At 38.4% G+C, this 23,828-nt stretch overlaps 1 protein-coding gene across 1 annotated transcript in view; it reads right to left on the minus strand.

Moving 5' to 3' along the window:
* The window catches only part of stxbp6 (syntaxin binding protein 6 (amisyn)), a 48,692-nt gene that overhangs the window by 21,573 nt on the left and 3,291 nt on the right, over window positions 1-23,828 (minus strand). The window contains exon 2 of the mRNA XM_029493881.1: window positions 17,533-17,753. Within this exon, the coding sequence (XP_029349741.1) occupies window positions 17,533-17,686 (154 nt within the window). The 5' untranslated portion in view covers window positions 17,687-17,753. The remainder of the gene's footprint in view (window positions 1-17,532; window positions 17,754-23,828) is intronic.

Here is a 23,828-nt window from a genome sequence, read left to right on the forward strand (position 1 = left end):
ATTCTCTCCTGTTAGTATCTGGTAATGCAATTTTGCACAATGAAAACTGTAAAAAAATATATATATAAATAAAATCCAGACAATAACAATTATAGGTCTGAAGAGAGACATAGACTTGAGAAGTGTTCAACTATATTCATGATAATTAGTTATGACATAATAACAATTTGCAAGCCTCCTGTTTAAAAAATGTAATTCTCTGAGTATTTTTCCCAACTCTCTATCTACTGGCTTGGCTCCCACACATTGCTACAAAGCATGCATCTCTAGTAAATCTGCATCTCAGAGTTTCACCATCATAACACTCTCTGGTAAGTGCAGGGATTACACGTAGAGAAACTTATCCAAGGCTCACAGAAACATATCAAACTATGGATCTGGTATTACACTGTCACCTTGTAAGATTGTTTTTCCTGTTTTGTAAAAAGTTTACATTTTGAAGATAAATGTCTTTCAATCAGATAGTAACAAAAGAGAACTGGGTGACCTGTAGGCTGACTGAGATAAATGTCATGTGTAAATGAAGAATCATGAGACAAAGTTTTGGTCTTCTAGTCATAACTGAGCGTCTGATGTTCAATATGCACTGAGAATCACGACATCCCTTAATTTTCATTGCACATTTTGTTCATACAATTCAAGATATGGCAGTTCTGTACTTCTCAACCAAATACAAATGACTTTCTTTTATGCCCTATATGCTATTTCATTATTATTATCATGTCATAAAATGTATCACGCTAGCACTACATGAAGGAAAATAAGCGCACAATGTGGGTGTCAAGATGTGAACTTTGGTACAGTGCCTGAATAATTATGACTGGCCCTTAGTTTTTTGGGTGGATGAGTTGCAGTATTAGTGTGCATTATTCAGGTATTGTAAATGTCATCAGATGGCCAGAAACTCCATTGGGATGTTTAATTTTCTGTGCTTGCTGGATAGCAATCACATATTGGCAAAAATTTTTCTCATTCATCTTGTACCACTTATCCGTTTCCGGGACACAGGGGGTGCTGGAGCCAATCCCAGCTCACATTGGGTGAGGGCGGGGTACACCCTGGGCAGGTCGCCAGTCCATCACAGGGCCAACATACTGAGACAGACAGAGACGAATAACCACTCACACTCACACACAGACCTACGGACAATTTAGAGTCACCAAATAACCTAAACATGCATGTCTTTGGATGGTGGGAGGAAAATGGAGTACCTGGAGGGAACCCACACAAAACAGGGAGAACACGCACCACACCACACAGAAAGGCCCCAATCCAGGGAACCAAACCGGCGACCTTTTTACTGTGGGGCAACAGCACCGTGCCGTCTGGCCAAAATTTATTTTATGCACATTTTAAGAGAGAGCATTATGTCCGTCAAGGTTCTCAGTCATCCAGGTCATGTTAGTCTTGGAGTGCTCAGTGGGAAGCAACTGGACTTATCTTGTTTTTATTTTGGGATGGGGGGCTTCTTATTTGCTTTGAAGATGTTTTGTCTCTTGACTTTATTGTAGTTCATACAATTCTCTCACATTTAATCTAAGTTTGAACAGAAGACCTCAAAGTGTCTCACATGCCTTGTAAGTGCTCTGTGACTGAATTTCACAGCAGAAGCTCTGACAAAGGTGTGAGGTGGTGGGTGCACACCATATGGTGTTTTGTTGGGTGTCCTGGTGATGTTCATGCTAGGCAGAAACTTCCCCACAGGGAGTGTTGTAGATACAGTGGGATGACTCCAGCTGCTCCTCTCGGTGACTTTCATTACCACAATTAACGTGTATGTCACTCATAGGCACATTAGGCTGGAGTAAATATTTCAATGTTAGCAAAGGCCAGGGAGACATGGGCAAGGGACGCAACAAAGTCAGTGAGAAAGAAATTTAAAATGGATGTTTAAAAATGGTTTTCAGTGAGCTACTATAAAGAATAAATAAAACAACTTAGAATGAAAATAAATTGATTAATGTTTTTCTATATGGAAAATATTATTCAATTACATATACTAATTCAAGGTGGGACATGTAGAAATTACATACATGTCAAAATAGTATGAAATTTCTTTTGTCATTGCAGGATTAACAAAAAAAAAAAAAAACAAAAAAAAAAAAACAGCATGCAACAAACAGCTTGTACTATGTTTTTGTATTGCCCTCCCCTGTGTAATCCTGCAATAGAATGATGAACTAAAATAAAAATAACTAAAGAAAAAAAGCACACTTTTACTGACAAAAGGATGGGCAGACTGCCCACACTAATACTTTCTTGCCCAAAATTTATGACACCCAAGAACTGCATTTTTTATGTGACTCTAATATGAATTTCCATAATAAACATTTCATAAAAAGCAACAATATAAATGCAGTCATGTAGAAGAAAGGTGGTTTCTCACTGCATACTTAACAAAAGATTAAGAAGTGAGATGAGTTATTGTTCTGGCGTTGCTATTACTGCCATTACACTGACTTCACTAACATTAAATGCCTCTTTACAAATTTGTCATCACTATTCATCTCTGTGATGAACCCCAGACTTAAATCTGGAAAGTTGGGTTAGATCACCCAAATGGCCTCCAGCCTTGGTTAAAAAAAATAAAAAAAATCAACAAGGAAGAAGGGTTTATTGCTCAACAGCTTATTGCACAACAATAAATTGGCACTTTTTTCAGGAACTTTGGTTTGTTAGTCTTAAGATAATCAATCAAAGACCACAAAGGCCAAAGAGGATGATCGCAGAGACCATTACCTCCTATTTTCCACTGCTTCCCAACAAAAGCCCATCCATTTACATGCCTGACCAGGTCCCTAGATGCAGAGGCAGGGATAACAAAAACAGTGCTTAATTGGACACTGAGCATTTTTAATCAGTAGTGACAGCAGAACATAGCACTACTGGATTGCTATGGTGGTGAGGCAAAAGACTTCCTTTATTTTTTTATTGATCTGCCTGTTGGATGGTTACAGATTTTAGGCCAAGATAATGAAGACAAGTCTATCTGTGAAAGTGCAGCCACTGCACATGAAACTTGTGTGTTTACAATGTTAAGATACAGTAACACCAATGAATTAGAACAGCTATGGTTCTGTGAACTATGTCCAAATTAGGAGGCGTAGGTTCAACTTAATAATGTAAAGATCCTTTGCAATATAGCTGCAAAATGTATTGGTTAGTGTTGTTTAATCCTTCAAATGACGCCAAGATAATGCGTTGAAGTAAATATAAAACAAGAAAATTAAATCTTAATTACTTCCCACTTCTGGATGTCAATAACTGACATTTGTATGTTGTAAACATTTTAGATCATTTTATTGTTCCCAGAGAATTTAGAGTGGAGACCGATATACTTAAATTATGTAAATTACAATAGATTTTTTTCTCTTTTTATGTAGCAGCTAGTGACCCAAGGTCAGATGACTCACTCTTTAAACATACTGCTAGTTCAGGCTCTACTGTCTGCTGACCCACAGAACCCATAGACTTTTATTGACATGCATCTGGAGGCCCAACGAAATTGAAACCGCAATGGTGGTTTTCACTGACTTGACCTTTGACTTCCTGTCAATGAGGCCATTTAAAAGTCTGAAGCGGTTTACACCACCAGGGTTCCTACATAAAGATGTAAGTGACAGAGACATATTATCTCTCACCTCGGGTCAAAGCATTACTGAGACATCACAAATCCTGTGGTTCTTTATTGAATCATGATCAAAAGAGCTCATAAAACAAAAAGGAAAATATCTGTGGGATGGCACCGATGATAGGAAAACAGCCTGTCATTTATTCATTTCTTTATTTTTGTCTAAAACACTCTACTTAACCATTAGTTCAACACTTTCATGAGCCATAAAATACTAACACATGTTTTTCAAAAAGGACATTTCAAGTGATATCCCATAAAAATGCCCACATGTGGCATGCAGAGTTTCCAAATAACAAAACATGCCAGTATTTATCTTCCTTAGCTTCCAATCCAAAGACTCTAGCTCATCATTATTCAAGATAAGAACCAAACTGGGGAAGTACTGTATGACAGAGAGAGTGTGAAGCTGAAGACCAACAGATGCTGAATATAAAGAGAAGGTCAAAGATATGAAAGTGAGAGGAGATGAAAATGATGCCATCATGATGGACGAACAGATAAAGGAGCCATTGCATAAAGTGATAGATTAACAGATAAAGGTTCTTGCAATTAATTGTTAAATGTCTTTAGGCCCCAGTTGTTCAATTAGAGTTATGGGCTGTATCGGAGCAAAGAGTAATAGAAACAAAACTTCATATGATCTCTTTCAATTTCCTCAAAAGGTCACAGAGCGGGAAAAATGTGGGTCAAAATAGAGTCTCACAACAGCTGGGTTCAGGGTGAGGCTGGGGTAAGCTCTTCTGGAAAAAGTGTTATCACAGTTCCTATGATTCATGCGTCAAGTGAAAGAGTTCATACAAAAAAGAAAATCAGCATGATGTCATCAAATTGTTAATTAAAGGCATTTGATTAGCTGCATTACTGAGGTTAACAGATGTAAATTTGAAACAGAAAAATCTTTTGTCAGTGTTTTGTCATCTTTCTAGGGTTAGAATCAAGCAGACTTGTTCTCAATGTCTCTTTCATTTCAAGATTCAGATAAGTCATCATAAAAGGCCAAATTCAATTTCTTGTTCATTCCTTTAAAAAGACTTGAAGGCAGTCGCTTCATTTCAAGGAATGCCTTGATTAAAAAATATCTTGTTCAAAAAGATAACATAACAGTTTGTGTTAAATAGACGTGTTAATTCCTGTCAGTTATGAGAAAGAGAGTGGAAGAATGTGTTCCAGTTTTTTATATTTCAAAAACTATGCAAGCTGACGACTAAAATTTCAAATGAGGTGGTTGATTTGTTTGTTTAAGCTTTTATAAGGTTTAATTACTTGAGGCATCCATGAAAATAGATGACCCACTTCATACAATAATAACCAGTATGATCAATCTATCTAACCTTTTATGGTGATAGAGAGTAGCATGCACTTCTCTTTTGGCGCACTTTGTTGAAGTCAATCAAATACTTAAAGTAACTTTGGTCAGTTGTGTGGAAAAGAAAACCCACAATCACAGAAGTGTAAGGCTTACTTGATAGATTCTCTATTGCAAGAGTTAAATCAGTCCAGAGATTTCAGACTATATAACACAATGATGTAAAATGTTTCACAGAGGTGGAAGTCAACAGAGGACTTTTTTACTCCAGCCAGAAGATGTTTCTCCTCCTGAGAAAATAAAACCCTGCTTAGTCAGACTGTAGCTTATACAAACAATCTTTCTTTCCGATTACCTGATTAGAGCCTTGACCTCAACACTGCTTAAGATTTGTAACCAAGTAAGGGGGAGAACTTTGTTTAATAATATAAACCAGCTATTTATTCTACTCTCACAATAGACCTACGTTTATCTGATCACAGTCACAAAGAGTGTTATTACGGAATCCAGTGTGTGAAAAAACTGTTGTCATTCATGTATTTTCCAGAAGTGGGTCTTAAGTTCCTCACAAAGTCGAATTACTCCAGCTCAGTAGATTCAGTGCTGCCTATTTGCTTCAATACTGACCCAATCTAATGGCCTGATCAAACAAACAAACACACTCAGCAATCAGTACAAAACCACCAAACTATATGGGTCTGCCCTGCAAGCTCTTTGCAAATTAAAAGGGACTGCAAGCTACCCACAGTACATAGGAAAGGTCTTATAGCACTGTCTGAATGCTGTATTGCTATTGTGACAAATTTCTTCAGCAGCTCTACACCATCACTCACTCTCTCCTGTTGTTACTTTCAGATCACAGTCACTCTCTTGCTCGTCTACTTGAGGCTTCTGACAGGAGAGATAAGGAAAAGACTGGGTCAGGGATCTAGGAGACTGCCTTGGACCCTGTCCCAATTGCTAACATAAGCACTGTGTACTGTTAAGCCATGTAAGATGTTCATGAAGATTTTGCTTTGAGTAAATGTTGCATCGGGAGCACAAATTATTGATTTTGCTAACTTCCCCACTGAAGCAGGTGTAGAACTGAACTTCTCTTGGATTGTTGACTGAAATACTCATTCCTTACTCCTTATTCCCAACTCTGTAGCACAAACTCATTTTTAATACAGAAAAGAGCCACATTAAAAAGATTAATCTAACAAGGCACTGTGTAGTATCAATCCAGCTCCCTGCACCTTGTCTTCTAGACTGCAGAAGGAGATTTGCTTGGAAGGCAGAATATCTCTGTTGCACGCTGTTGCGGAGCAGTAGATAAATCCACTTTCCCTTTTAAGAGACTGAGTTAACCCCAAATGCACTGGCTCAGCAAATCCATGTGCCTCACTTCAAAATCAATACCAGCAGCTTTAAAATGATATAAGAATCATCAGGCTCAGGGAGCATGTACCCATGGAATCAGAAACTCTGAATTCATTACATCTGATGGTATCAACCTGCCTTATTAAAGAAGCCTTTCTTAACTTTGCTTCCTTTAAAAATTCAATGCGCTTTTGACAACTGTAGTGTGACTGTACAGAGTACAAGCAGGGAACATTACTGCATACTGGGAAGGTAAAATGCTGATCAGTCATTAAAGCCTTTGAATTGTTTCTCTGAATAAAATAAATCTATTATTCACATGAGCAGAAAGAGACCTTAAAATATTTGCTTGACATCATCTATAGCATCTGGCTGTAGAATCACTAATTTGGCCTTTGACCAGACCTGTATGAATAATAATTCATAGCCTGTAACAAATTTATGCCACTGGCCTTCCACAGTTCATACCTTCTGCTGAATTATCCCAAGTGTTTTGCTCAAAACCTACATGATGAGGAGGAGGATGCATCTTTGATTCATAATACCTTGAGATGATGTCTTAGAAGCCACTCAGGTAAGACCATTGAGAGGCTGCGTGTGAAAGGAAAGAATTAATGTTTGCTTTTCCACTATATAATTCCACATATGCAGCTTTTATTATTCTCTAACCTGAGGGCTGGTAGGAGAGAGCCAAACAAATATTTACCCAGAGTACTGCAAGGGCTTTTCAGAAGGAAAAAAAAAAAAAAAGAGAGCCTTATCGATAAGTCTCAGTCCCTGCTTCCATCACTTACAGGCAGTTAACAAGCCAGTTCTCTCCCTGAGCTATGGAGACACAGTTTCATGGGAGAAACTCGAGGTTTTAAAAATTATGATGATGCCAATGCTAATGATTGGGCGACTGTGATATGTTGGCAGGAGTAGCATACCCCCCCGCCCTCCCACCCCCAGGGTTTCCAATGGTAAATAAAAGTCAAACAATGGACATAAAATTTACTGCATTTTCTGGGAATTTTAATCTCTGTCTGTGTAAAAGCATACTGCACCATGCCTTGTACAGTTACCACAAATATGGAAATGTTAAATTAAGTGATTCAACAAGACATAAATCTCCACTTGGCAATACTTTAATGATAATGTGCCACGGATAAGCCATGTTCATTTATGTTCCCCACAATCGTGAAGTCAGCCAATATATCTGCCAAACGCATAGGGACACTACTTCATTCATATCATGAAACCCACACACTCTCGCACTATAGTAAAGACATTCAAGCAAAGATAATTAAACAGCTAGAGAGAGGAGACTGATTGAGTAGAAGAGTACAGCACGTTTTCCAACCCTAACCCAGGTCCCTAAGATAAATTCATGGACGTTTCAGCTCTGTTTTTCTACCTGGCTGTGGTGTCTGCTCCAACACAGTAAGCTTTCAGCTTTATTGGTTCCATTATACAGGGTTACAGAGTTAACATTATCATCTCAAAGTCAATGAGCGAAGAGAAGATCAATACTCTATTAATGAAATTTTAAATTGAAAAATAAGAATATTGTGAAAGCAAATGAAGGAGAGTATGTCTTGTGTTTTTTATGCTTCTTCCTCACAGTCTCTTTTGATGAGGCTTACGAGAGAGAGAAGAGAAGATGGTGATACTGAGAACTGAGAAACACAGTGCTATTATGTGTGGAGAAGCTGACGGTTTAGAAAGGACATGCATAAATTGATCAGCTCCCTTTGCCCTGGTAGATATTTATGCTGTCCTTGAGGTATTAGACACCTTTCTGGCCACCAAAGGAACTGTAAATCAAGGCAAGACGGACATCAGCATAACGAATGTGTGAAGAAGATGTCTCTTAACCTCAACAAAGACGTGATTCCGGAACTACGAGCTGGTATGAAGAGAAATACTTGATAGAAAGATCATATTTTCATTGTGGTGCACATACATTTTGAAGCTTTTATCTTGGCTTCAATATGTTAACAACCATATAATCTAGATTTTAAAGCAGAGGAATTAAGATAAACAATTAGACATGCACACCCATGCTAGAAATAAAATAGAAATATCCTGATAATACTGTGGCATACTTTCTCATAGAGAAAGCATTAAAATACTCATGTATAATGACTCATAACAGGAATAGCTACCCAACTTTTACTTTCCATTTCAAATCTTCCATCATTCCGGTCAAGACCATCGGAGGTCAGGACCCTTGAGATCTTTCCCTCCCTGTCTCCTGCTACATATTTGTCTCTTTCACTGTCCACAGCTCCCTCTCTCTCTCCTCTCATCTGAAACTTAGCAGGTATAGTATACTGTGGTGGATAGTTCTGCTTGCTAGTTCTATGCATCTGTTGGTCTCCAACAATCAGATGACTTTTTCATGATAAGCACAAGGCAATTGAGGGAGCCTTGTCAAACTGAGACAGAGACAAAAATAAATGTGTTATGTAACAATTTGGATTGCGTTATTAATATAAATTTGTATGAGATGTAGCAATGAGGATTAATTGATCAGTAATGTATACATCACAAGTAAAACTATGTAATACTTTAGGTATTACAATGCTTATCGATGTACAGTTTTCATTTTAAATTATGCACCATAATAAAAGTAACTTACAATATGCAGAGCTCTAAAACATGCAATCTGGCAGAAATTTATACAGCTGGATGCTTTTTGCAGATCTGCTAAACTTTGGCGGTAAAACATGATAAATTGTACTGGGTGCATAAAATGACTGATTGTGTAGTGTCAAATTTCCAGCCAGCAGGCACTTTGCCTAGACTCTGTTTGCTGGTTTTTATCTCTCCCCCCCATCAAAAAAGAACAGGGTAAACTGTGGAGCAATAGCCAAAACAATATAAATTCACTTTTACTACAAAGCGTTTTCACATTCATAGCGTTTATGTGATATAAGCTTCTGTTGTTGACTTAATTCCCAGTGGCAATCACACACTGCAGGTGTTTTCACTACTGACATTTTTCTGAGAGAAGTAAAGAAGCCCTTGATTCTGAGGATGAAGTTCATTCTATCAAGCAACTACTTTCCATTTCTTCCAAATAAACAAATGACCTAATTGAGTACGGTAGTGTTCATGCAGACAAACTGAGGCAGGTATATAAATTACATGACTCTCAAAGCCTTCCTTTTGTGCCTTTTGTAAAGACTTGAAAGACAAATGGCACTGTTTGCTGGGAAAAACGCCACCAAGCTACCTTTTCAACATGTTGAAATAAGTGTGTGCTGTACAGTAGCTTCAGAGGCAAAATCTATCTGAAATGTCTTGCAAATGCAGTTGGCATATCACTCAAAGTTGTGTATCAGTTAAGATTTTGTCTCCTTTGAGCAACTGGACTAAATATGTCGGCGAGATCATGTACTACAGAGTTCAACGTGGCTAAGTCATTGAATGAATGTGATAACACTGAAAAAGCCAGGAAGTTTATAATTATCAACTGATGTCAACGCATTTAAAATAGGAGTGAAATTCAGTAGAAATAAGCTTTATTTTAAAACTCAGACCCAACCCAAAATGTTTTTGAACCATTTACAAGTTTAATACCTTAAGAGACTACTTGAATCCAGATAAATGAAATGTGCTGGAAAAGTCAATTGGATTGAGTAACAAAAGTTGGTTATTAAATGTTTAGTTGTGAGGGCTCTTACTTTGACAAGAACAGATCAGCTAATTATATGGATGGCTGATGTTTAAAAGGGCAGGGCTGTTTTCTCTTTCGTTGCAGCTCTTTTTGTTTTCCTCCAGTCTTCTGTCTCCCTTCATTTCACACCACATATGAGGGGAGCGTTCCGGGGTCCAAACTTTGTTTACATGAAACAAAAGCTAAGAACACCACGACGACGTCCCCCCCCCAGGTACACAGGGAATTGCGTTGAATTTGTGTTTGCTCTATTAGTGAGCTAATACATATGGTCACAGTACATAGTATCAAAACCATGTGTGGTGATAATTACATCCTCGCGGATAAGTGGCTACATCATTTCATCCCCCTGGGCCCATTCCATGTTACTGGCTACCATCAATGCTTCCACAAAACAAAACAATACTCACCCGCAAAGGGGCCAGAAAAAAAAAAAAAAACCCTCTTTATTCTAAACACTGTCAAAATGAATGAGAACAGTCATTATGTTTTCTGATTACAAAGAACAATACCTTGACTGGCTGAACCTGAGTCAATCTCAAGGTGAGAACCTTTTAAAGTCATTGCTGGTCAGCCCTATGGTCTGAACAGTTTGTTTTACTGTTTCTCCTTTATATATTTAATTGACTGGGGTAAATCTTCAACCAGAATATATTATCCTACTATGTAAGGATACATAAGGATGGGAAAATCCATAACTGTGCACCAACAACCACACACAAGTGTAAACAAAACCAAAATTATCAGCTCCAAATCACTATCAAAAATAATTCCCTTAAGACAAAAATATTCTCCAGGCATGCAAAGCGCAGTGAAAGAATAGGCCTTGTCTCATCTTTTTCATTCCCATTTCTCATCTCCCGTCTGTCACCAAGCAGAAGACTGTAAACAGAAACCTTTGAGAGTACTAAAGAAGAAAAAACACTGCACCCAACGGGAGCCAAACAGAGAAGAGTTATACAAGTTACAGGGAATTGGGAAGAGTGTTTCAAACCAACATCTGCACACCGCCTCCACCACACCAATCAACAGATTCATTCTGCAAAGAAAGGCACCCCACTGTTTCTACTGGAAAACAAAAAATAAATAAACCAACAGAGACAACTGAAAGTGGTGGTACCTGGACAGCATATTGGACTATGGTTGATTTGTAAGATCATGAAGCAAAATTGCAGGCTGTTGTGTGGACATAAGGGAAGAAGATTGAATTGGACAGTAAAGGACAGAGGAGGGGCTACTGACAGTTTGGACTGTCTGGCTTTGTTTACAAAGGCAGTGCAAAGAGAGCTGTCAGAGCCACTGAGGCATGTACTGATTTTCCAACACGCACAAATACGCGCACACAAACCGACACTCGTTCTCTGTGGGATGGACGAAACACACCGGCTGATTCTACAGAGAGAGGCTTTTGTATGCACCACAGAACACAAACACCTCAGTCCACCTGCAGAGCACCTGAGCCTTTTATCTACCCAGCTCCACCCGCTGTGAGCATGTGTGTGTGTGTGGGGGTGCTGTATGAGTGAGCAATTGAAAGGGACAGAGACCATGGAGACCATGGATATCTTACTAAGCTTTTTGCCTGTGGCTTTCACCGTGGCTTTGAAGCTGTTGGGCTTCTTTCACAAATGTTTTCCTATTTTCCATCTAAAAATTGGATAAATTAAATAAATGAGAAAAAAAACTGACACACATACATGAAAAAAGTAACGCATTTGTAACCATGGTAAAATGTTGATGCATTAGATTTGATCCCACAGATACACGCCAAGAGTAACTACAGCAAGTACTCCAAAAATGCATGTCTGGTATTATGTCTCATCTTACTGCCAAGGGATGATGTAAGGGTTCCAAAGCAACATGGTTGAGCTAAATGGATCCATAATTGCAGACTAAAGTGTTGCAACAGAATGGTTAATGACCATCAGATTTGCTGTGGCATACAAAAACTGTTGGGGTCTTTTTCTGTGAATAATTTTTCATGAATGTGCCAAAAATTTTATGCCATCTACTGTCTAACATCGAAGAGATAAATTGTTCATTTGATTGCAAATAGTGACTTGTATATATATATATATATATATATATATATATATATTTTACTATCTCAATTCGATTTGATTCAAAATTGATTTTTGATTCAACGACTTGATTCATAATGATTTCTGCTTCAATCTATCGGTGTGCAAGGGATCCACATGATCTACTCCAGTCTGCTTTGCAAGACAGAATGACAAATGGAGACATATAATTGTCTTGTTCACATTCATTAAGTTTTAAACATTTATCCATGCTTACATGGAATTGTTGCAGAAAAGCAATATCACATATTGCTTAAGTAACAAAAATAAAAGTGTCTCTTATGGATCTTATTTATTTTATTTATTTTATTTATTAAGTGATTTTGGGACATTTTAAATAGTTTCTGAATCATAGTAATGAGAATTGCAATGCTTATATGAATCAATTTTTTGGCACAGGCCTACTCATTTGGCATGTTTGAAGAAAATAAGTGAGTGAGGGAGCCAGGGGCGAAGCAAAAAGTATAAAATCAGACAGATCACAACATGATCATATCAAAGATTTGTGTAAATCATTCTATATGGGGCGTCAACCTGGAGTACATTCTGCTCTGAAGGAACACCAATAAACAAACAATTTTTTTGTTGTGGTGGTTTTATTTATTTATTTAGCACAGATTTAACCCTGTCTTGGGCTTTCTTGTCTTGGCTAAAGACACTTCAGCACTGAAGCAAAACCCTTGACTTTTAAGGACCCTCATCTTAGCAAGAGGAGATTTCAGGCAAAGGGATGAGGGGGAGGTTGAACTGATAAGAGTAAGCAAGAGTGAAGACAGCTCATGTTTTAGCACAAAAATGAGCTGAGCTTCTGCCAGAACCTAATTAGTATAGATAAAGACGTCTATAACACACTGACAAAGAGGGATTTTTTATGAATGGCATGCACATATGAACACACACATCCTAGCAGAAAATGGTGTATTAGTGTCATGCTGATGTATCTGGTTCTGTATAAGTGGGCTGTTTGTCCGTGCGCTCATTTAAAAACTGGGAGCCCAGCATCAGTTTCTGAATCTACACAGAACCCACAGAGGGCAAAATTCTTCACAACAGACCACCCACACACCTACGCCTGGCTAAAGCTCATTAGCAAACATTCTTCCAGGCTCCCTACGATGTTTAAAAGAAGTTATACCCGTATGATGCAGTGTTTAAGTTAAACTGAAACAGAAAAGAACACTGTCACAACAGTGTGACAAACTTTATTATTGCACTTAACTTGTGTAAATGGGTATACAAATTTTATCTATAAAATAAACCACACAAGAAACTAAAACTGATCATCAGTTGGGAATTACAAACATACTCGTCATATTTAATGGTCATTGGGTAAACTATGCTAAGGGATGACAATTATCTGAATGTAGCACTGTAATACTTTATTTCCTTTATTTAACTGGACTTTAAAGAGAAAAGCATTCCAGTTAATTTCTAAACCTTCAACTGTATCGCCTCCAAAAACATAAACCATTTCATGGAGGTCAGTGTTTACACACTGTGGATGATTATAAATAAATAATGAAAATATTAAATATATTATAAATCAGGTATAGAGTATTTATGATATCTCATTTGTGTTCGCATTTGGACCTGTATGATTGAGTTCACCTTGGAAAACGCTCACAACCTGAAATGTATTTTTATGAATGCATCCAGTTAGACTGAAATGTTGAGTAAGCAAGGTCAGAATTGACCTGACATTTTTTTTTTTTTTCTGAGAAGCCAAATATATGAGTAATCTACACAATCAGTTTGCCCATCCATCTAACAAGCTAATCAATAGCTACAAGGACCTATGACAAATGGAGTGAAATGGAGTGCAATGCATGAACTAGTCTGCTGACTATTTCTGTCCTGGAGAAAGCACTGATACTGGGCTTTGGTACACTTCTTTGACACAAAGAAAGCTTTGTCTCTTCAAGCAACAAAGAGGGCTCACAGTTGATACTTGGGTGTAAAATACATAAGATTCATGAAAATGTATACAGCTACCTTGGGTTAAAGATACTAAAATGTAGCTGCATCATTGATCTTTCTTTTGAATTTCAAATGATTGGGCTTGATATAAAAATAATGTGAAATCATCAAAAAAAAAAAAAGCTAACAATGCAAAAAACAGACAAGAACACTAAGAGATACACTCAAGCCAAGATAAATAAGGGCTCAGAGCATATGAAATACATAAGACACAGCCTACAGATGAAATTAAACTCCAGCCCACAAAATAACATGCATAGTGTATGAATACACCCATAAACATGCTAACACACTTTGCTTCCCAGATATAAATTCACTTATTAAAACAACAGACAAAGCATGTGTTACTGATAGATAGAGTACGGTCCTGGCACATGATGCCCAACAACATCCCTGCCCTCGCAATGAGGTGATGTAATTCATGAGTCGCTCAAGAATGGAAAGGAAACATTAAGTGGGAAAGGATTGAAATATGTATTCCTCTAATATCAGTAAGATGAGATGAAACCCATGTCAACTAGTAATCTACTTCAGGGAACCTTAACAGTGTCTTATCTTGCTCAACTGGCCTCAGATCTCTCCGTCCAAGCATACAGTGGGCGGTTGAGTGTTTCAGCCCTGAGGTCCAGGCATAAAGGCACCACATGAGGTACGGTGATCAAAGAGAAAGCCTACTAAACAACTTGCTCCATGTTGATCTTGTGGCTTCGCTCCAGAACACTCCTATATCATCCTGATCCCTGATGTTGTAGAAAAAATATCAACCATGTGTTTCCCTTTTGGTCAAATAGAGCTCGTAATCCACAAAGACACAGTTTCAGAACCAACATTAGAAAAAAATTTCATCTGGTACTAATTTGCAATTAATGACACAAGACAAATGGAAAATTATGAAGGACATGATCCATCTTGACTTTTGGCTCCTGGAAACTGACTGAAAAACTGAAAAACAATGTTTACTCACCAAACAGGTAAACATACAGCATTTTAAGTAGATTCAGATACTATTGATTGAGTTAAGGAAGCTTCTTCTTATGGCAATTTATTTATTGCTCGGGGTTTAATTCACGCTCAAGTTTAAGAATTATGTTTTTCTTTACTGCTGACATGAACCTGATTTCTAGGCTTTACACTGAAGCCGAGCAGCAGTGCAGGCGTTTACTTCCATCAGAGCAGCTCTCTATAAACAACAACAAAACAGCCGACTGGAATGCTCTTTAAGCACGGCAGTCAGCTTGAAGTGTCTCTAAAAGTCAAGTGCATAACATCCATATGTAAAAAAGCAGTCATGATCTCTAAACAGATGAGAAACTTGACACCAATCACGACTTTAAAACTGCAGTTATGGACATTGTTTTGCTCATATTCCCGCAGATGAGGTTTGACCATGTAACATCAAATGTTCCTAAAAATAAACCAGCAGAGATGGCCTGGTGTTTTATCCCAGCACCCAACTCTGTTTGAGAGTAACGGGCCTGAAGCTATCTCCATATTACAGCAACAGTAGCCCTCCTTTAGACATGACATGCCACAGATTACGTAACCCTGCCACTGCATGGTCCTTGGGCCTCAACTATCTGCTGCTATTGCCATGAAACTGTCAGTGACCCCCTTCCCCCACCATTATATACATATACATGCTGTTGCATGGTTAGACACATGCTGAACATTCAAAATCACAATCACCAGCCTTGTATCTTCAAACTGCAGGGAGGTGGGCACAAGCTGGTTTCACCCTCATTGTTTGCCAGTTCAGCACACACACAGGAGCACACATGAAACTCAGAACAATGCTTGGCAGGTTTTAAGAAATGCCACATGACTAAGTGAATTAGATTACAGTGCTTGTCTTCATTACTGTGCTCCCTCGTGATACAAAACAGCAACTTGGTCAAGAGACTAGAGCTCTATATATAGAGCAGGCAAAAAAAAAAATCCTTCTTTAAAAGGATCAAAATTAAATCAACAAAAGCCTGGATAAAGCCATGGATAAAACAGCCTGATCTGTTTATACCGAGCAAAGGCAGTAGTGAATGAATTGCAGTTAAAAAAAAAAAAAAAGAAAACAAAAGAGCACCGACTCTCACTTACATCATCTGAAGCTGGGTTACATTGAAAGTTAACAATGTAAGAATGTAGGAACACGGAGGTTCTTCAGTCACAGAGTCCAACATCATGTTTCCTCTTAAAAAGGTTGGAGTTACTCACTTTGGCAAACTTATCTTGCTCCCATCATTGGGGTGTAAATCCTGCACTGAGAGCAACTTTAAGGCAGTTTAAATTGAATACCCTTTGATACATCGCAAGGGATTTAAATCTGACCCTGTCTCAGTCAGTCTTTCTCTACATGTATCTGCGGTACCTTGGTGAAGGACCCAGACAGGGGTCAGACACAAAGGAAGCAGACAAGATTAAGACGGGGGGTAGAGTTACAAAAACACAAACAACAGCATCAAAAAAATATAGTCACAAATAGTGTAGGACTCTAAAGCAAGAAAAAGTTGTTTCCTTAAAATCCAGAGCCAAAATCAGGATTCAAAACAGCAGCTCTTCAGCAAAAGATAATATCTAATCCATTCATGTTGTCTACAGTATTTGTAATAGGTATTATCCTAAGTCATGATCAAAACGTTACATGCAGGGTTAATTCATACATTTCAATCACATTACACAGAGTAAGCAGTGAGATTTAGTGACTTTTATGGATTTAGGAGAAACAGAGCTCAAACAGGGTACAGAGTCGAAGGCCACTGGTGAGAAATGTGATAAGACTCTCATTGCAAAAAATTAAAATGCAGCAGTTGTCATGGTCACGTCACGGAAGAAATGGCTTGTTACAAACTGCTGGAAAAGCACTGTCTATTCACAGCTGTAGTTAATCTATGACTTGTGCTTACAACAATCAGCTTTTATGTGTTCATACCCAAGAGTGTAAACAGAGGCTCAGTGTTGAACTACTGGGAGACAGCCTTGAATTTGAATCCCACACAGAAAAAGCATTAATTGTCTTTGTGCTGTGCTAATACATTCCTCCAAGACAAAATTAAGTAACTGAACTTTTTGTGATGTGATAAATTACTGCCACAGCACGATCTATGAAACAATAAAATACGGGGATTAAGGAGCGCTATTGATCTTCATAACAGTTTTGCCAGCACTGAAATTAACTGGCACTATCTAGCTTCCTCATAAATAATAGGCATGGTTAATTCAATTAACAAGCAATAGCTCAGCTAATGTTCAAACAAAGGGAAAAACAAAAAATTTAAACCTCAATTTATACCAAAACACTTATTCAATTTCTGCGTAATTCTAATCTGTTTAAAAAGGATTGACCTAAAACCCAGGAGTAAATTGATTTAGTGTGTCGCTCTGTTAGCAGATAACATATACACATGCTCATCAGTGTGACCATTAGCAGGAGAATGAAGAAAGGTGTGCTGAAGTGTGACATTTGGTCGCAACGGTATGGAATATGCATATAGAGAAGACATATTTGTTCTCTTACCTGAGAGGCAGATAAAGGTCATGTAGTCTCCCTGACCACCAGTGGCCAAGAAGGGGATCTTCTTCTTGGTCCTCCGCTTCACCTGCACAGCAACAAGCATCTTCTCATCATGGGGTACGAAGACCTCCTTGTTGATGGCTGACTTGGCACTCATCTCTGAAGTAGGAAGGCGTGAACAATTGACCAGCAGTCAAAGTGGAGAGAATAGGATCCACTCTTAACTGGAGAGAAGGAGAGAGAAGAAGGAAAAAGGCCAAATGAAAGTAAGCAGAAATAAGGGCACCAACTAGTCACTTTAAAGCATTAAGATCACTCTTTCCAAAAGTATGGGTTGTTGTGTTTTGCTTTGTTTTTCCTTTTTTTGCTATTTCCTAAACAAAAAACATCTATCTCTGCATGATAAAAAAAAAAATTGAAAACATAACCAAACAATGGCCAACCCAAAATTAGCCCACATCTGCTGAGTGAACTATTGGCCCAGTGTGTTGTGTAATTCAGTAAACAGATAAAACAAACACAGGTGAAAACCATGGATTGTACATAAAGAGGGCTCTGGGCTCTGATGCCATCATTGGGTTTCTGAGGAGAGGATTCAAAACTAAGAGTTAGGCGCCCATGCCTGACACCACCAAGCTTCCAGCTAATGCAAACATGGACAAAGAGTTGTAGAGTCAAGACTTGGGTGAATGTGGGTTCGTGCCAAGTGCACACTTACCCTCCTGGCATCAGGGTGACACACTATAAATTACAAAGGAGTTTAAGGCAGGGTAAGCCGATTCAAATTCATAGATCATACAATTCATACATACCTATGTTTGCTGCAAAGCTAGCACTTTAGAATGGGAGTCTATGGAGACCGACTAATTTTGGGGGGCAGGGTTAAACAGTCATTTAAAAGCTATCATTTTTAACAATTTAATGTTGAGGTTTAATTTTTTTGCTAAGATCATAATATTTCCTGTCGAAGTACAGCTTTTAATTTTAAATACAACGTACACTTCAACTTATGCTGAAGTGTACATTGTACATTGCAGTAGATTCCACAGATCTGCAGGTTAATACACTGACCACAGTAAAGTGCCTCACACAACCTCATGTTGATTAACCTGAACTATACATTTTAAGACATGCCTGCAATCTTTTCACCTAGATTGGAAACAACTAGACTAGAGAAAGTGAGGGAGTTTTTTTTTTATTGAGTCAACCTTTATGTAAAGATAATGACAGTGTGAATGACGTTGGAGAAATCATTCTGTTAAAATTATTAAACTGCTGCCTTTTACACCTTACTCGAATCACAGCCTCACAGTCTTACACAAATCACTTCCAAAGCACACACTCACACAGCCAATCTTTTGCTCACAGGGTATAACACATTATAGTAATGAGGGAGGACACAAAGGGCTCCAAATGTAGAAGGGTTGCATCTGTATTGTAGCAAGTCTCGATGCTCCATCACTCTAAATGTTTTGTCAATGGTCTGCCTATATGACTTCAGCTGAGGCTAAGAGCATTGGTAAATCTCAATGATGCAGAAAAGCAATCATGTTTCTACTATAATAGCCAAAATCTAATGGTGAAGTTATTTCTTGGTAACTGGGAATGTACTTTGAAGAGAACACAGCTGTATATCTGTTGGCGTAAGAGCAAAGCGTCCTTAGATGACCGAACTGTGCTTAAGAGCAGGATAGAGTTATGAAGAAGTAAGTGTATTAGGTCCAAATATTCTCATGGAAACTTTGAAATCAATTTTCAACCACACATATTGAGATGCACAACCACTCACTACCACATACCATACAAGCCACCCTGAACCAATCCCTTTTTCACAACCAGTGGATGAATTACTCTACTATGAAGCAAAACCAGCCAGATGGCAAAACAATACCTTCAGACAAACTGGATAATAAACAACAGACTAAACAAACAACACTGGCACTAAGAAGCTATCAGCTGAGGAGGAGCCCAAATATGAAAACCCCAAACTCAGTGGCTGAAAGGCTGCTATTGTTGACTTGTGGTCATTATTAAAGTAGATTACGTCAAGCCAGAAGGAACACATCAGCAGGGAAACATAAAACCTTTGGACACAACACCATTGCTGCAACATAATACAATTTAATAAATAGTGCTACAGTAAGCAGCACTTCCAAAACGCTATTACTGATATTTTTTTGTGTGTGGTGTGTGTGAGTTCTATGGTCACTTTTAGGGTGTAATATAGTTGTGGTTTCACATAGAATTGCAGTAAATAGCAAAGATTTTGCCATTACTACATGTGGTCCTTTTCATCCGTCCATTTCACATCTGCTCTTTTAGGAAAGCAGGACTTGAAGGCAGATGAGCACCCAAGCCAAAACTTTGTGGAGAGTAGAAATGCATAAATCTTTCTTCAGATAGTAAATGATAGCAAACATCTCCACAGTTCAACTAGGAAAATATCAAGATCTTTCTACAAAAACATGACTGTTGAGGACAAACACAAAGTTGTGTTTCACTCAACAGCAGGAAAGCTCCTTCAGCTGAAGCCTTTCAAGCGAGCCAGACATCACGTGAAAACCTCAAAACTTCTAGCCTTGTATCAAAGGCATACTGGGCTCTGATAAAGACTGAAAGATCGGCACTGTGCTAGTCCAACCTCAAAGAGCACAATCAGTACTGTGCAACTTCAAAAGCTTGCAAATCTTGTACATGATGTACAAGAATTGCAAGCTTTTGAATCCTCTGAGATCAGCCCTCACAGTATTTAGCATTTATATAATACTGTACACATCTGTATTCACACATTCACATGTACACAGTAACTGGCTGAGACGAGGTTTACCATTCCCCAATGTAATCTTTTTCTATCTCAGTTTTTCATTTATATTTATATCCTTACTTTCTGAATAAACTCCACACAATGAAAAAAAACAAAAACAAACAAACTCTAAATCGGCTGTAGAAAAGTCACAGGTTGTGTTGCTCTCTAGCAGTGGATCAGTCAGACGAAGTCCCTCTGTGAAAGCTCTAATCCATACTGTAGCATCTCTCCTTCTTTCCACCATCCTCAATCTGGGACAGAAGGCTGCCTACATCTGCCTTCAAGCTGTCACCAGTCAAAAGGGAGAACCCCCCCCCCTCCTCCCTCAGGTGGCCCACTGAAGCATGACAAGAGGGAGGAATAAGGGGATGGGGGATACTAGAAGAAAACAGGGAGGAGGAAGAGGCAGACAGGAGATTCTTGGCAGTGAAATGCAGCCAGCCACAATGCATAGCTTATGGTTTGACTTTGAGCAGTTTTCTGCAATGCTCACAATGCAGGGCTGAGCTGTAAGATTGGTGGGGGCCCAGGAGCTGCTGCGGCAGTGAAAACAAAGTACATATTTTACAGCTGCTCATCACCCCATTTCCAAGCATAGGCACTTTCAACAACACTTCATTAACTGTGCCTGCATCTTGTCAAGCAGTAGCAAAGGAATAGCACTGTTGCTACTTGTTGCCTTGTTTATTTCTTGCCCAGTGTGTTCACAGAAAATCTCTTCAGTCACTGCTCACGGTTCTACTGGCCTTTGAGTTGTGAGTATGTGAGTTAGCTGCGCAGCTGCTTCTTAACACATTCCTGCTCTCTAGCCTGTGCTCACAAGTCCATGACAACCTGCCACAATAGGAGATTCGGCAGTAGACGAAAGACGCCCAGGAGCCAGGTCAAAGATCACATTGTGAGGGTGTGTCTTAAAGTCCCTTTGGAGGTGTGTGAAAACTCAAAGCCGAAGGTGAGTTGGCACAAGCTAAAAATTTCATCAAGAAGGCACTCCAAGGAGAATTATTTATATAGTGAGGCATTAGAAATCGCCTAAATATTAAGGTATGTGCTTCAGTATAGACCTGTGACTTAACAGACTGACATTCATCTGTAAGATGGTAACACGTAGGGCTTGCATGTGTGTATGCACTCATCTATCTTTGTTAGGATCTCATGAGTGAGAGCCCTTCTGGAGAGGGAGGACATTTTCAGCACTTCACCGACTGTTTTAGGATTAGGATTACCGTACTTTCAGAGTCGGGGTTTGAAGTTGTTTTATAGTGACATTCTATGTACAATATCCACAAGTTAGTTGTAATTATAATCTATCCTTTCCTTGGTACATCTAAGATTTCATCCTGAGAGATTTACCTTCACCTTAAACTGACCTATCTATTCATCCCATTCACATTTGATTTTCAGTAACTTTCAAGGACAAAAAATTTCATTTCAAAAAAGACCTTAGATAACTCCACCTCATTTGCTGTCTCTCATGTTCATCTATAGATTGATTTTTACAGAAAGTCCTCCAATAAAACACTCATCTGGATGAATTACATTTTCAGAGTGATGTCATGCATCAGTGATATTGAGTGAGCGTATCCAACATCCACATGCACAGATGGTGAATATCTCTCTTAAAATAATTATGAGATTAAATTGTCTACCCTTCTGCTTTTGTGCTGTCAATGTCAACCTGGGAAGTATTAAAATCTAATTACACATTACAGCAGCACTAAGAAACAGATGAAACAGACTGTCTTGACATCCATGGTGAAAATGTCTCACTCACAACATACTCAGAAGTGTCATGTTTTCCGGTAAGGGCCGGAAACACCAAGAATTACGTTGTACAACTGGAGTCCAGTTCATGCTGAGGAAAAGCTCTCTCTGGTATTTCATAAGACAAGTCAGTGAAACAGAGCCCATACTTTAAAAATATCATGTCTGAGTATATCACTCCATTTGTAAAATAAACTGTAAATTGTTTAAATGTTGTGACCTACCATGCCTGATTTCACAAAAGCTTTTTCAAAAAGGCAGAAGTTGTGATGTTTTGAGGCTTTTGTTTTTTCATTTTCAATAACATTGTAGATTTTACAACTTTGTTAGAAATGTTTTGTGTTCTTTGTAGCATTACCCCCAAAAAGTGCAAGATTTCAACTATTCTAACAGAATATGCTTTATTTGCATATTAAAATCAAGTGCAAAGATAATTTTTGATCTCCATCTACTATGTTTTCCATGAGGAATCTGCTCATTGCTGGGTGGTCACTTTTAGAGAGTGGAATGTTGACTGCAGTACACATGGAAACCCAGTCTTCATGGATCGTAAGAAAAATGGAAATAAAAATAGAACACATATTTGTGGGTGAAATTCAGTAATTACCAAAGGGATAATTAACAGCCTTCACTGGAGCCCAAATATGGGATTATGGATGGTTTTTTTTTTTCCTATAAAGCCAAGTAGTGCAAATCCTAAAAAACACACACTCTGAAACATCATTTGAGAAATAATCATCCATTTATAGACAGACTATGCATACATTCTTAATAGATTTATCTTTAGACACAGTGAACGTGTACAGACACCTGAGTCTTGGCTTCTTGGTCAAAATGACAGTGGCTGTACTGTGAAGGCAAAAATATGGCATAGGACAATATGTTTGGGTTAAAACATTTGAACAAATCACATTAATAATTTCAATTTGCTAACTGTTTTTCTTACACTCACTAACTCCCTTGCACAAAAGACATACACCATTTGAGGCGCAGACAAACAAACACACCTAGTTTCACCAACATTTTCCACATGTACAATGTATTTTGTATCATGTTGCTCACCTTGTTTCTTTCGGTACTTGCAACAGATTTGAAAGCGACAGCTTCAATCATGGTCACCTGCCATGTCTGTAGTCTTCGCACAGACATCCTCCGGGCAAGTTTGGCGGTAGAAAAGTGCCGGTCAAGCGATGACTTGGCTTATGTTCTACCACAATGTTGCACATGGTGCAAAACAATTTACCACCACTTTCATGCGAAACAAGATGCTGTCTTGCACGGTCTTTAGCTGTAATGTTTGATGGCAAATGTTTTGTGTTTGCAGCGTACGTCTGCATCGTCTGCGTAGTTTACAAGGAAGTGAACCTAACCTAAGGACTCACCTAATTGGTCCGATTTGCGCTAGAGTTGCGGTGATTGGATGAAATTACAAGCGCGTGGAAAAAGAAATCACAGGGATTGACTGAATTTGCGTTGGTTGTTACAATCGCAACATTGTGAATTCCTGGATGGAATACTGATTACTGCACTTTGAAAAATCTAACCGTTCCCTCTCTCACCGACAGTTGTAATTTTACACAATATTGTCAGAATCAGAAGATTTTTCTCGAAAATATTTTTTGTGTAAAGTGCACAACGACAGTTGGTATTTCAGTGACAAAGTCAAAAGGAAGCATAAGGGCAGGTCAGCTTAATTCAAGCTGAGTAAGACTTCAGACCTGATTTGGCA

This window comes from Echeneis naucrates, chromosome 22 (genome assembly GCF_900963305.1).
Source record: "Echeneis naucrates chromosome 22, fEcheNa1.1, whole genome shotgun sequence".
Taxonomy (NCBI): domain Eukaryota; kingdom Metazoa; phylum Chordata; class Actinopteri; order Carangiformes; family Echeneidae; genus Echeneis; species Echeneis naucrates.